Raw genomic sequence first — 13928 nt, forward strand, 5'->3', positions numbered from 1 at the left:
TGCTGCATGGAAGAGTTTCTCCCATCAGCAGGGAAGGAAAGGGAGGCACATGTGGAGCTCTCCATCCATGTTGCCAGAAGGAGAAATATTCCTCACTCCTCAGCAGGGCCTGTGCACACAGTGCTTGGGATAGATGGGGTTGCTGTGCCCAAAAATATCCCTGTGCTTGGTTTTTTGTCACAGAAAAGGGCAGATTTGTGGCTAGAAGTCAAAAAGAGCTGATCTGCAGCGCCGCTGTGGGCTTCTCCTCACTCACAGAGCCCAGAGGTTTTGCCTCCAAGCTGGAATACTCCCACAGGCCTTGCCTTCCCAACCAAAGCATTTTTGTTAAACAGGCCACATCTAAATCAATAAAAATCATTAATAAAAAAGAATTGTCAGATGTTAGCCAACAGCCAAAAAGAAAATTTAAAAAAAAAAAAACCAACCCCAGACCCCAAACTTACAGGATTTTGGAGTCTGAGAGGGAACACACAGTGTGGGGCTTGTGAGGGACGGGGCAGGCTGGTGTCACACCCTGCAGGAGTGAGGCCTTGGAGTGGCTGCCTAGAACAGAAGCTGGACAAGATCAAGAGAATAAAGTGGGTATTTATTTAAGGCCTTCAACAGGTATAGCTTGGGCAGTCAGAGGCTTCCCAGAGGCTACACCCAAGATGGACAATGGACACGAGTTTTTCACACAATTATAAGTTTGGACCATTTGCATATCAGGGGTTAATCCTCCAATTCCATCTTCAGGTAATGAAGTCATTTACCCCCAGTTTGCTCCCCCTCAATTCACTTTTGTTTATACTTTTGGAGCCTGAAGCTGCCCTTGAATTTCAGGCCTAGAGGGATTTTTTGCCTGACCAAAATGTGAAGACAGCAACTAACACTATATATGGAGTTGGGAGTTATCCGCTAATTCAGTGCAAAATTTGTAAAAACATGAATGCTTAAATCTTGAGGCACTCGGAAGGAGCACCCAGGCGCCCTGGGGTGACCCTCCCTGAGGCCAGGCTGGGGCTGATGTGCTCTAGAGGGAGCCACATCTGTCCTTGCTGTCCCAGATGGAGGTCACCATCCTCCATCCAGGCTTTCCAGGAAAGAGGGAGTGGCCGAGGCTGGAGTTACTGAGCCTGGACCACCTGGGAAAGAGAGAGCAGCCAGCACTTGTCCTCCACGTCTAGGCACTCCTCAGGAAGGATTCAGGGATGCTGAGCTGGTTTTGAGCTCCCCACCCCAAGCTGGCTGTGAAGAAATGGAAGGGCAGGCAAGTAAACGTGCATGTTCTGATAGGGGAAAATGGCATTTTTTTCCTTTTTTCAGTCTGCAGCAGGGGTTGGCTCAGGTTACAGCGTTTAGATCTGGACTTGAAGCACTTCAGGGTTTGTGTCTGTTTGGGGGTAGGGGACTGCTCTCAGGACTCACACCTAGACCCTGGTTTCGACTGAGTTATTCTGCTAATTTTATGTGTTTCTAGCTCTGATGGAGAAAGAGAAGGAGGAAAGAATTATCTCTGTGCATTTGAGGAAACAATCATATATTTGATATGGGAGGGGGGAATCCTACTCTCTTTAAAGGCAAAGTTGGGAAACAGCTACCTTTTATTTCAAGAAGTCAGATTCACGGGAACTACAGCCATAAAACACAACAACAGCCCAAAGAAACCACACAAAAACCTCTTGTGTTTTATGCCTCCTTTTCTATTTCAGGTCCTCATTTGCCTAATTAGTTCTCAGAGGCTGGCAGAGATTTTCCCTGCAGCGCTGGGCTCTGCTGACTGCAGAGACCCTACCTGGCACACTCAGCCAGTGCGTCAGCATTCTGGGTGGAAATGAATGAAAAATCAATCAGGGCAGCTGCAGTGATAGCATTTTCAACTCTAACCTACTTTGTGCATGGTTTCAAACATTTCATTGTGTGTTCAGGCAGTTTGGTTTTTGGGGTTTTTTTTGAGTGATAAGTGGATCTGAAGTGAAATTGATCTTCCTTAGTCAGCCTAATAAATGTTTTGTCATCTTTGCTGCTTAGCTCGAGCAGATTTGCCACCCTGACTGCTAAGTTAAGCTGCAGACTTGATTGAAATGCCAAAACCTACAAGAAGATCGTTTTAATCTTGAAAACCTGTCACCAGCAGATTGCATCATGCACTGGATACAGATAGAGTGATAGAGCTTTGATTGTTTTAATTGTATTTGCAGACCAGAAATAGAGTTGGTCTGGAAAATCAAAAGTACGCCAGAACCTCTTTTGAAGCACAGGTGCTGCTTATGTGTGGTCTTGCAAGGAGTTTGGCTTAGGAATATTGGTCTGTGCACTTTCTTTTTATTTTTTTTCTTGTTGCATTCTTGCATAGGCAGAGTTAAATATGGATTTGTAGTTTCACTAAGTTAAAGTCCACAATAAAGTGGTCCAATATTCATGCCAAAAAAATTAGCAGCTGTTGTAACTTCTGCCAGCTGAGTGGGTTCAATACATTAAAAAAAAAAAAAAAAAAAAAAACCTCATAAAATCACTGCTCTAACAAGTTGAGCAGTGCAACACTGTAAAAGGTCTCCCAAAATTCACAATCCTCCTCGTGTGTGATGCTCTTACAGTGAGGAAGATCCTTTTGGCCGTAAAGATGAAGACTCTACTTTTTCTGGTGCTGATCTCTGCCTGTGGGGCTGAACCTCATCCTGGCAACTCAAGTCTGGAGCATGAAAGAATTGTTCACATTCAAGGTAAGGAAATAAGTGAGAAAATACCAATATCTTCATGTTGTGGAGGGGAAAAGAATAATGTGCTTAATGATCCTTAATTTATTTTTAAAATTATTTTTATTCTGTCACACTACTTTTTAAATACTTGTATTTCTGGTGTCCAAATGTTTTCTTTTCTGGTTCTGTTGCATTGTTATTTCTCCTAAGAAAAGTCAAAAAAAGAGAAAGTTGTACTGTTTAATAGCACTTAGTCACAACCTTGCAAAAAGGTTAGTGAGTAAAATACAGCATGATTTAAGACAAAGAGAAAAAGCATGCATCCTAAAGTAATAAACAACTGCAGTGGGTTGAAATACTTCAGTTTATTGTAGAATAGATTTGATTTTAAGAGGTCTGCCATACAGAGCTCTCCACAGCACAGATATTTATTGCTGCGGTTCGTTTAAAAAGGCTCAGCACATCAGAGATCATAACTGGGCAATGTAAACTGGTAAAAAAAAACCAAAAAACCAAAAAACAAAAAACAATAAAAAATGTAACTTACCCTGAAAGAAATGTGCCTTTAATTCACACTAAATATTATCCTGGCCTTCTGCAGAATCCTGTTTGAGTCCCAGAGATTATAGCTGTGGCAGGATTTGAGCCTGCAGCACAATGCAGCTGTTTTTTCCAGTCCCAGCTTCAGTCCTTGAGGGCTATCCTGCACAAGAACATTCAGGGGGTTTATGCAGTAAGGATAGGCAGAATGAACAGGGATTCTCCTGCTTTCACCCCTGCCTTCCCTGAGCCTGGCTAAAATTAATTTTGCAAAGTTAAGGAACGCAGAATCTCTGCCCCTCCCCTCTCCCTGTCTCTCTCTCTCACTCCCCCTCTCTCTTTTTAAAGTTTGATTTATTTCTCCCAACAGCCAGGAAATGGTGCTGTTTGGGTAAATATGAATTACCAAGCCTGAGAGCAGGGTACCAGGAAGGGCTGAACGTTCAGGAGTTCACAGGAGAGGCAGAGAAGTTAAAGGCACCCTGTGCCTATTAAAGCAGGGATTGTCAAGGTCAGGCAGGGAGCAGCAAACAGCTGCTCTCCCTCTGAGGATGAAGGTCAAAGGAATGTGTTATCAAACGTGAAATGAGGATCTACCACTACCCTGAGTGATAGATCCTCATGTTACTTGTTTCCCAGGGCAAATTTCAAATCGTACATCGATGCCTAATAAACACATTGTCGTGGGTTGACAGCCTTTATCCCAATTTTGCCTTCCCTTGTATAATGCAGATTTTTGTCTCCGAGCTTGGCTTTTTTGGAAAATGAAATCGTGATATCCAGCACTTTAGTGCAATTCAGGAGTCATGCATGTCAATTGTCACTAACCCAAGCAGTTCAAAGCTGACAGAAGTTTCCAGGTGAGCCTTCTCCTTCCCTGGGAAAACTCACCTGTACCTCAGGAGTTTATTCCTTGAAGGAGAGATGGATAAATATTTAAATTCGAGTTGTATCACAAGCCCTCTCCTCTCAAGCTGGTTCAGGCTCTGAAATGCACAGAGCCACAAATCAAAGAGACTGAAACTGCTGAGGATGTGGCATTTCTGCTTCTGTTTTTTGCCACTCCACTCTGCACTGTGGAACCCCACCAGGGCTGGGATCCCTCTCTGCCCAGTGCTGCAAAAAAAAAAAAAAAAAAAAAAAAAAAAATTAAAAAAATTATAAAAAATCTACACCTGTAGATGGGATGGAGATCGGGGAACACTGTAGAAGAGGTTCAGGTGTTTTTAATCACATTAACAAAACCCAGCATCCCTCTCCACAGCTGAAATCCAGGAGATGTGTGGCTAAACTCTGCCTGGGAATGCCTTGGAATTACAGAAGGTGTGAAAGGGATTTCCTGAGGCAAAGAAGGAAACTGTGTTATATTCCCCATTCTTTACATTATGTAATCTCCTGTAGGCTGAGTTTTATTTGCTGAAAAGCTGGGTTTCATGTCTTCTTACTGCAAAAGGGTTCTGCACCCTACTTTTCTGACGTGGAAAACACCCTCCTAATCTTCCACATTTATTGTATGGTCTTATTCTTGTAATGCTGCTATTCTTTGGCTTCCAATAATATTTTTTCTTCTTTGAGGTACACTTTAAAGCATCAACAACACCATATCCCCAGAGCTACCATCTGAGTGTGATTCTTCAAATCCTTCTCCAAGTGTATCACGGTCCAAATTGGATATTGCAACCTGCTAATATCAGGAATTCATCTTAACACTAGTTCTGAATTCTTACTCCCTGAGTGCATCCAGCCAGGACTTTATTCCAGATAAAAATTTATTTTATTCCAGATAAAATCCTCATTTGGCCTCAGTGTTTCTGTTTTCCAGTTTCCATGCTTTGTTCTTCAGACCTTGGATCAAATTTGCTGCTCCAGCTGTGCTGCAGTGCTGATCAATAGTCTGTGGTGATGGACAGTATTTAGCAGTCAGTTTCCCTCACTGCCACTTAAAAGTAACAACTACAAGCTCTACATCAATAATTTTTCATCCTAGACCTCAAAAAGCTGAGTTTTGCATTCAGCATTAAATGTCATCCTAATTTTTCCACCCTTCTTTCTTCAAATGTTTAAATGCCAGCTCTCCTCCTTTCAGTGCTGCTTAATAAGCCATGTGAAAATTTTATTTATCCAAAAGCCACAATTACTTTATAGGATAAAATTAGTGGAAATATTAGAGAAATTGTACTTAAGGCAGTTCACTGGCCTTTTTTATATATTTTTTTCCATATCATTCAACTCCCTAAGCTCCAAGCAAATGATACCTCACATTCCTCAGCCTTATACATTTGGTTTTGCTACATACCTGATATCAGATTACTCTGACTTTCCTTGGCAAATATCTGCTTAACCTTATCCCACTTTCTAGTACTGACTTTATTCCTGTTGTTCAAAAACTTTCCTTCAAAATTTGTTCTAAAGTCATGTTTGCTGCTGAGGTCAGGCTAATTAACTGGTTAATGGTTTAATTACTTTGCATGAATTTGTTATTTTGCTGCTGTCCAGAAACACTTTAGGTACCGTCCTGAAGTGACAGGTGAGGCCACAGCAGTGCCAGTAGGTCTGGGTACCCCAATGTTCTGCCCCTCCATCAGTGTAAAATCTCCTGACACCCTCCTCAAACTCAATATCTGTCAACCACAACAAACAGTGTTTCATAAATTGTTAATTCTCTGCAATTATACTTTGCTTTCAAGGACACAGAGCTCTGCCTTTCAAATGTCCACTCTCTGGAGAAGATAATTTTCATTATTTTTACTAAACACTTTCCCAGTCTCTAACACTGCAACAGGCATAGTTCTGTGTCTGTGTTCTCTTTTAAATATTTCAGTTTTTCTCTAGAAATGATTTGCTGATTTCATCAGCAGCTCTGCTGACAGTGTCAGTTCCAGCTCCTGGTTCTCCCCTTGTTGGTTAATGCAGTTAATTTGGACTTGAACAACTGCAAGACAGTTTAACTTCCCTACTTTTCACAGTGTTTTCAGGTTGTTTCCTCTGTCCCAATTGCCTTTTTTATATAATTTTTTCTCCTTTGGTTTTATTCCGCTATGCACAAAACTGATAAATTTATAACATTTATATTTATATGAAAAGCTGCATTTTATTACTTCTGTGGCTTTACTTTCTTTGCTGAAGCCTGTGGTGGATTTCATGGTGTTGCTCTTTTATCCGGGCTGCTTGACCCTCTCCCCTTCCTGTCGTAGTTTGTCATTCCAGTCTCACTTTTGGGGATAAAAAGCCAAAAATCCCAGAAACCCCACACCCCAGAAAAAAACCCCGTGTGCCTCAGGGAGACACCAGTTTCACTCTTCAGAAAAACCCACAGCCATAAATGAAATAATCTGGGGAGTGTAAAAATTAATATTCATATTCATATTCATTCATTTTGCTTTGTTTGAGGTGAAAGTATGCACCCCTTTGCCTATCAAGATCCCTGCACAGATTTATTTATGCATACCCAAAAAATATTTCAGCATGGAACGAACAGAAAACTTTTTAATGCTGCCCAATTGGAGCAAACAAACAAACAAACAAACAAACAAACAAACAAAACCTAAGCACACACAAATGATTTAAATCAATTAACTAATAACAAAAGCAGGGGAAATCTTTGTCCAACTTATTCTGCAGTATTATGAGTTTTATTTACAGTCCACTTCTTTTCCTTCAAATCAAGTCAGCACCAAAAGAGAGTAAGAATCTGAGCAGAGTTTCTGGGCCAGCTAAAAACCTGATAAAAGATTAAATGCACTGCTCATCTGACCTCTTAATTTATTTCTTATCCACTCAAGATAATCTTAACTTCTTCCTTTTCCACTTTACCTTTGACTTCTTTCTTTCTTTCCACCTTTCTGCATTTTTCCATTTGCCGTGACACTGACATCTCTACATTTCTTTCAATTTCCTTGCCTTTGTGTTTTCTGCTTTATGTCTGGCGTTTTGTTTGGGTTTTTTTTTTTTTTTCCTTGCCCTTTTATTTTGCCATTCAGGACAATGTCGATGATGCCACGATGCATCTTCCTGCCACTTGTTGCAATTTTCTTTGATTTCCACAGAATCAAAGATTTTTCTTTGATTTCCACACAACCTGCTTCCCTCCTCAGATCATGGCCTGTTGCAACTGCAGGGGATAGTAAAGTCAGCAGAGAGCAGAAATTCCACCTACAGAAATTCCACACAAATCAACAAAATCCCCCACCTAAACAAAAAATCCACCAAAAAAAACCCCAAAAACCCCCCAAAATACAAAAACATCAAAACAAAAATGAAAACAAAAATGTGCTCTCCTTGAAGGTACCCTGGACTGCATCTTCTGGAGCAGACCTTAACTGATGGGTGCCATCTGAGTTATTAAAAAAAAATATAATTACAGAAACACAAGGTTTTGCGTAGAACGTGAATTGAAATCATTAATTTCCCTTTGCTGGTTATGTCAGTGGAATTCCATATTTATAAGTAGCATTTGGGGGTGATTAAGGGACTGTTTATGCAGTTTCTTTGTAATATTTTGGTTCTGTCAAACAGTCCTCATGCCACCCATGAAGATTTACTTCTGTGAGGAAGGGGTGCAGAGACTTTGCCTTGATTTCTGCTCTGCGACACCTGATCTCCATGAAATTTATCTACACCCAAGCAAAACACACTTAGAAGTTATTTAAGGCAATAATTTAGGAGAGATGAAGTTTGTTATTTCCCTGATGGTTTTATGTGCTCTTAGGTCTCCTAGAAACCTAAACCTGAGTTAATGTGTCCTCTTTAACAATTCCCTCCCCAAGCTGAGGAGATGGAATCAGTTGAAAAATGTCTTATCTCAGCTTTGTAATGTCTTTGTTACAAAGACCGATTTATTCTCTGTTATATATAAACCAGCTTTACTATTTTTTAGCCATGCTGTTATTTGGAAACTGAAGCTTCTAAATAAGATTTATCTAGCATTTCTCTTCCCAGTTTTATATCAAAACTTAAAAGTGTGTTGGAAGTGTTCTGTCCTGTCTGTTCAGAGGCAGGAACACAGGAGGTGGATCCTTGCCTTTTCTTTCTCATGACACAGCAAAACTGCATTAGATCTTGAGCCAAAAAAACCCCAAAAACATATTTTACCAGTCCTGCAGATGATATATAAAAGACTTTAGATTTTTTTTTCCCCAAAAGTAGAAGGAAAAAGGCAATTAGTTAAAACACAAATAGAAAAAATGTGCACTATGTGCCAAATGTGTGTGATTCCCCATCATGTTTTCCTCAGTATTCTTTGAGTGATACATCCATATATTAGTTCATCAATAATACACTTCTCTACATATTATAGAAAACAGGAACCCTTGTTTTCACAAAAACAATTTATTCATTTTAAGTAAAATTTTAGATTAAAAAAAAATTAAGGGTAACAACTGCTGTGAGAAGAGTGAGAATATTTTAGCATGAGCTCAAATCCCTGGAAACACTACAGGAAAGCCAGAAACAGCTCTGTTTATTTAAAACATAATGGCACAGGACAATATTAAGCTAGGGGCTTGCTAACAGTGTGGAGCATTTAGGGAATACATGAATTTATCTGACGAAACACTTCTGTAACGTCATCATAATGGCTTATGAGTTTGTTTTTCCCGTCTGTAAAAATGCACACCTTTTCCTCCACTGTCACTTTGTGAGGCACTCCATGAAAATGCTGGAATAATCAATTTTTGTGGCCAGCTCAACACACAGGACCGTGGATACTCCTGGTGGATAAAGGAGATAAACCTGTTTGCCAAGGGTTGCAGTGTGATTCATCCTCTCTGCCCCACACTCTGTTCTTGGCCCCCTCCAAGCCTGGCTTGCCATCATTCTGCTGTGCAGAACCCAGGTAAGGGAGGAAAATAAGGAAAGGAAGCCAGGAGAAAACCCCACAGCAAAAGTATAGTTAAAACACACCAAAAAAAGAGGCAAAATAAACCCAAAAAAACCCCCCAAAAACAAAAAAACCAAACCAAAATTAAAAAAAAAAAACAATGAAAAAAAAAAACAAAACAACAAAAAAACCCCAAAAAAAACCAAACAAAAACCCCAAAAAACCCATTTTAAAAAAAAAACTAAATCAAAAAACTCCACAAACAAAAAAACCACCAAAAAACCCATTAAAAAAAACAAAAACAAAAAACTCCACAAACAAAAAAACCCCCCAAAAACTGAAAAAACTGCAAAACAAACAAACAAAAAAGAAAACAAAAACAACAAACTCAAAAAAAAACCCCCAAAACACAAAAAAAATCCAAACAAGCAAACAAAAAGCAAGCACCAAAAAAACCCACCAAAAAACCCCCCAAAAAAGCCCAAAATATCGCAACGCAACCCAACAATCAGCCCTCAACTAAAAAGTAAAAAAAAAACCCTATTAAAACATTCCCAGCAGTAAAATTTAGAGCTAATTAGTCACCAGTGGGGCCTGGTTCTGTGCTAACAGCTCGGCTGCTGCCTGCCTGACCATGCAAAATGTGCCTGGAAGGCTGGAAAGGCCCACCTGGGAAATCTTTGTCCTCCCAGTTCTGCCCTTGGAGCCGTGAAAAACGCCAACCACTTGTTTTTAAAATTTTAAAAGTTTAACAGTAATAAAATGGTTAAAAAAATTAATAATACAATTAGAGTAATAACAATTTGGACAATTTGGATTAGGACAATATGAGACAATAGAAACAAAGAGTTATGGGCGTCTGGGTACCTTTTCTGGGCAGCACAAGCCCAAAAAAGGCCCCACGTTAACAGAGGATTAACCCTTAAAAACAATAACCTGTTGCATATTCATACACCTCATCCATGATGCACAAATCCCATTCAAACACAGGATTCTCTCTGGTCATGTCAACTTCTTCCTCCAAATCCTGACAGCGCCTTTGAGGTGGGAAGAAGTTCGTTTCTTCTGATAATGGGGCAATAAATTCTCTTTCTCTGAAAGATTCAGATGTCCTGTGGCTGCTATCTCAGTGCGAGTCCTTTCTTTAAAAAAAGTATCCTACATAGCACAGTTTCTATTTTAACATTTTTTTATAACCTAAAACTAGATTTAACGCAGCATCACTTTCTAACACAACACACGTAATACTCATTTTAATATCTGCGAAAAGCCAATCATAAAACACATGCGTTTTTCACAGAGCTGAGCCCAGGGGCAGCCACCAGGGCGTTGCCACCTCTGTCCCCAGCAGCAGGAGCATCTGGGAGCAGCTGGGAGCTCTTGCACCATCTCGGGCTCAGCAGGGGCACACCTGAGCTGCCTGGTGCCCAGCCACGATCCAAACTCCTCAACGAGGGTCAAACCCTCCCGAATCCAGGGGTTTCAGAGCTCACAGCTGCTTGGCTGCAGATCTCACAAGTTCTCTGATGGCATTTCTGAAAGAAGCAGTTCGGGGGGAAATGTGTTATCCTCCTCAAGCGGCCGCACCTGGGTGTCCCGTCCCTTTTCCTTCTTGCAGGCACCTTCCAGATATTCCTGCCATTCAGAGACAGAAATAATTTTATTTAGAAGGACTAGCCTTGCCAGAATGCCTATGAGGGGAGCAAGGCAGGGAGCTACCACCCTTCAAACCAGTGTTTCCTCCATCTCCTGTCACTAGAGATCCATCCTTGTTTCACTGAGGTAACCCAGGAAGAAGAATGCATTCCTCATTTTAGCTGAGTTTCACAACAGTAAAACCAGAGACAACCACCTATTTTAAATGAAGGAATTCTGTTTTCCTCTCTGTTTGGTTTCTTGGGAGTTTGGATTTGTTTTTTTTTTTAAATTTATCAGCTCCAGGAAGAGTAAGACCATTCATTGTGCCACACTCCCAAAAATGTTCAGTTTAGGTAGATTTGGCCCTAGCTCTCACTGGCTACTGGATAATGAGAACCTCGAGGCCTCTTGCCAAACCCCTGTCATCTCATTTTCTATCCCTGCTGCCTAAGCTGTGCCTCATCCCCCAGCCTGACATCTGCTTTTCCTCGAAAGCCAGGGATCCTTCCTCCTCTCCCAGATCTGGGAGAAGCAGCAGCAGCAATGTCATTTTCTGCCTCACTGTCCTTCCAGCGAGAAGGGCACACCATCCCATTTTCTGTAAAAAAAGAGCTGGCTTTTGCAAAACTTGTGAGTGGAGGCACATTTAGGTGTCATATCTTCCTTAGAACATCCAGGGTCAAAGGAGGGAGATATTCCAGGATGAGAAAAGCCATGCTTTCCTTTCCCTTTTTCCTTTTCCTTTTCCCCTTCCCCTTCCCCTTCCCCTTCCCCTTCCCCTTCCCCTTCCCCTTCCCCTTCCCCTTCCCCTTCCCCTTCCCCTTCCCCTTCCCCTTCCCCTTCCCCTTCCCCTTCCCCTTCCCCTTCCCCTTCCCCTTCCCCTTCCCCTTCCCCTTCCCTTCCCTTCCCTTCCCTTCCCTTCCCTTCCCTTCCCTTCCCTTCCCTTCCCTTCCCTTCCCTTCCCTTCCCTTCCCTTCCCTTCCCTTCCCTTCCCTTCCCTCCCCTCCCCTCCCCTCCCCTCCCCTCCCCTCCCCTCCCCTCCCCTCCCCTCCCCTCCCCTCCCCTCCCCTCCCCTCCCCCCTTACCCTTCCCCTTTCCTTTCCAATTTCTTTTCTCATTTTTTCCTTTCCTCTTTTCTTCCCTCTTTCCTTTCCTTTTTTTCCTCTTTTATTTTCCCTTTTCTTTTTCCTTTCCTTCTACCTTTCCTTTTCCCTTTCCTTTTTTTCCCTTTCTCCTTTCCTTTTTTTTCCTTTCCTTTTCCCTTTCCCCTCCCAGGCTACCATCCTCTCTATCTCTTCACACCTACCCAGACTCAGCCCGTGGCTGCTGCAGAGGGCCAGAGGAGGTGGGAGGCAGCCAGCAGGGAGGAACATCCCCAAATTAGGGTGCTGCTGCTGGAGTCAGAGGTGACACTGCTCTGGGCAAGCCTCCAGGCCCTGCTGGCACAGCCACAGTTGTTAGAAAGAGTGAGCATTAACAGCCTGAGTCACAGCCTCCCAGCCCTTTCTGCTAAATATTTATTAACTTGACTATTTCAGTACTAAAAGCCCAACATAGCTCAGCTCTGAGTCAGATTTCTTGGTAATAACCACCCCAAAGCATAACATTTCTCCTCCCAAGGTGGACAGAGCACTGTGGAACGTCTTTGTCCCCAAAGGAAACAGGAAAATTTGCAGACAAACTGTGCTGGCTGTCTCTTCACTTTCCTCCTCCTCCTTCTCCTCCTCCTCCTGCTGTGGAAACTGCTGGTAAAGCTTTCCATGGTGCCTTGCCTCAGATCACCTCTCTCCTTGGATGCTCTCCTCGGGAATGGATTGCTGGAGCATCCCTGAGCCTCTGGAAAGGAGGGCAGTGAAAAAGAACATCATTGAAAAGGGGCTGTAGGCAACCTGCTCTTCAGCTTTGTTTTCTCACCAGGCAGGAAGGTCTCTCACCCTGCAAAACACGTTGCAGCACTCAAATTTGCTCATTCTTGAGGAAGCTGAGCCCTGAGCAGTGCAGAGAGCAGCAAAGCTCTGGACACAGCGTCTCCCAATGAAGAGCTGTACCTTTGGGATACCTGTTCTCCCCAAGCAGTTGCACATTTGCACTCAGCAAGCTTGTCTTTGCGATTACCACCCTCATTTCGTGTTTGCATAAACACAAAATCCTGCATTCCCTGGGGTGCAGCTCAGTGCAGCAGTGGGCAGAGAGGGAAACCTAGCTGAGGCTGCACTTCGGGCAGATATTTCATTTAACCACAGAGCTGCCACCAGGCCTCAGAAGCCTGGGACTGTCTGGAGGGCTCCAAAAGGCTCTCTGCATGCCCCTCATGCTGTGGACACATCACAGATTCCTGCAGTGCTGTGGACAGAGAGCTGGAGAGGTGGGATAGACACTCCATGGAGAGCTCCGTATCCATCCCCGTCCTTCCCTCCTCCAGCCACCCACATCTCCCCGGCTGATGGCATTTTTTCATCCCTTCCGTCTGAACCAGCACAGAAAATTGCTGCCAGCCTTCACAGGGCCATCCTCTCAGCAGCCTCTGTGGTTTTTTCTGGGAGCTCACCCACAGCTTTTGCTGGATTCAGAGAGAGCCAGGTCGAGCCTCAGAGTGGGGAATCGCAATTTCGGGCAGCCAAATCAACTTGCTGAACATGGACAGGGGGTTGCAAAGTCTCTTTTCACAGCCTGTGAGTGCACAGGGAGGTTGGTGGTGCTTTCCCAGAGAGCTGGTGGTTTTTTGGGGGTTTTGGTCACTGTCTCGGGGCTCAAGGACAGCAAACCCAACAGGAATGCTGAGCTTGCTCAGCCAGTTTTGCAAACTTCGCATGAAGAACGAGGCAAGAGGTACTGAAAGGAGGCAAAACTCTCACTTTTGGGTACGTCTGCTGACTAGCACATGAAATCTGCATTTTCCAGGGTTTTCCCAAGGCAGCACAGCCTGTAAAATCCCCAGAGACTCAGGGCTGGAAGACAGCACCTGCCCCAGCCGACTGTCCTAAGCCAAATTATTTCACAGGGCAACATCTGCTGCTAGAGGGAAGGAAAGCAGGAAACCTGGGGTGAGGAGGAGAGGAAACAGACAGTCACATACAGGCTTGCATGAGAAGTGTGATCAAAATATAAAAGATTAAGCAGTGACAAGTTTTAAGGAGGAAAAACTACATTGGGACGATGAAGAGGGTGGGCAGCAGAGGAACAGATTTTACGTTTGAAAAGCAACTGGACTTCCTTACTCTGGTCAGAAGAGGAACTTACACTCAAAATTT

General features: G+C 42.9%; 1 protein-coding gene across 1 annotated transcript in view; it reads left to right on the forward strand.

Annotated features, from left to right (window-relative positions):
* The window catches only part of HAPLN1 (hyaluronan and proteoglycan link protein 1), a 62224-nt gene that overhangs the window by 25925 nt on the left and 22371 nt on the right, over nucleotides 1-13928 (forward strand). Inside the window, exons 2-3 of the mRNA XM_058044245.1 lie at nucleotides 2580-2705; nucleotides 4542-4544. Of these exons, the coding sequence (XP_057900228.1) occupies nucleotides 2606-2705; nucleotides 4542-4544 (103 nt within the window). The 5' untranslated portion in view covers nucleotides 2580-2605. The remainder of the gene's footprint in view (nucleotides 1-2579; nucleotides 2706-4541; nucleotides 4545-13928) is intronic.

Source organism: Melospiza georgiana, chromosome Z (assembly GCF_028018845.1).
Source record: "Melospiza georgiana isolate bMelGeo1 chromosome Z, bMelGeo1.pri, whole genome shotgun sequence".
Taxonomy (NCBI): Eukaryota; Metazoa; Chordata; class Aves; order Passeriformes; family Passerellidae; genus Melospiza; species Melospiza georgiana.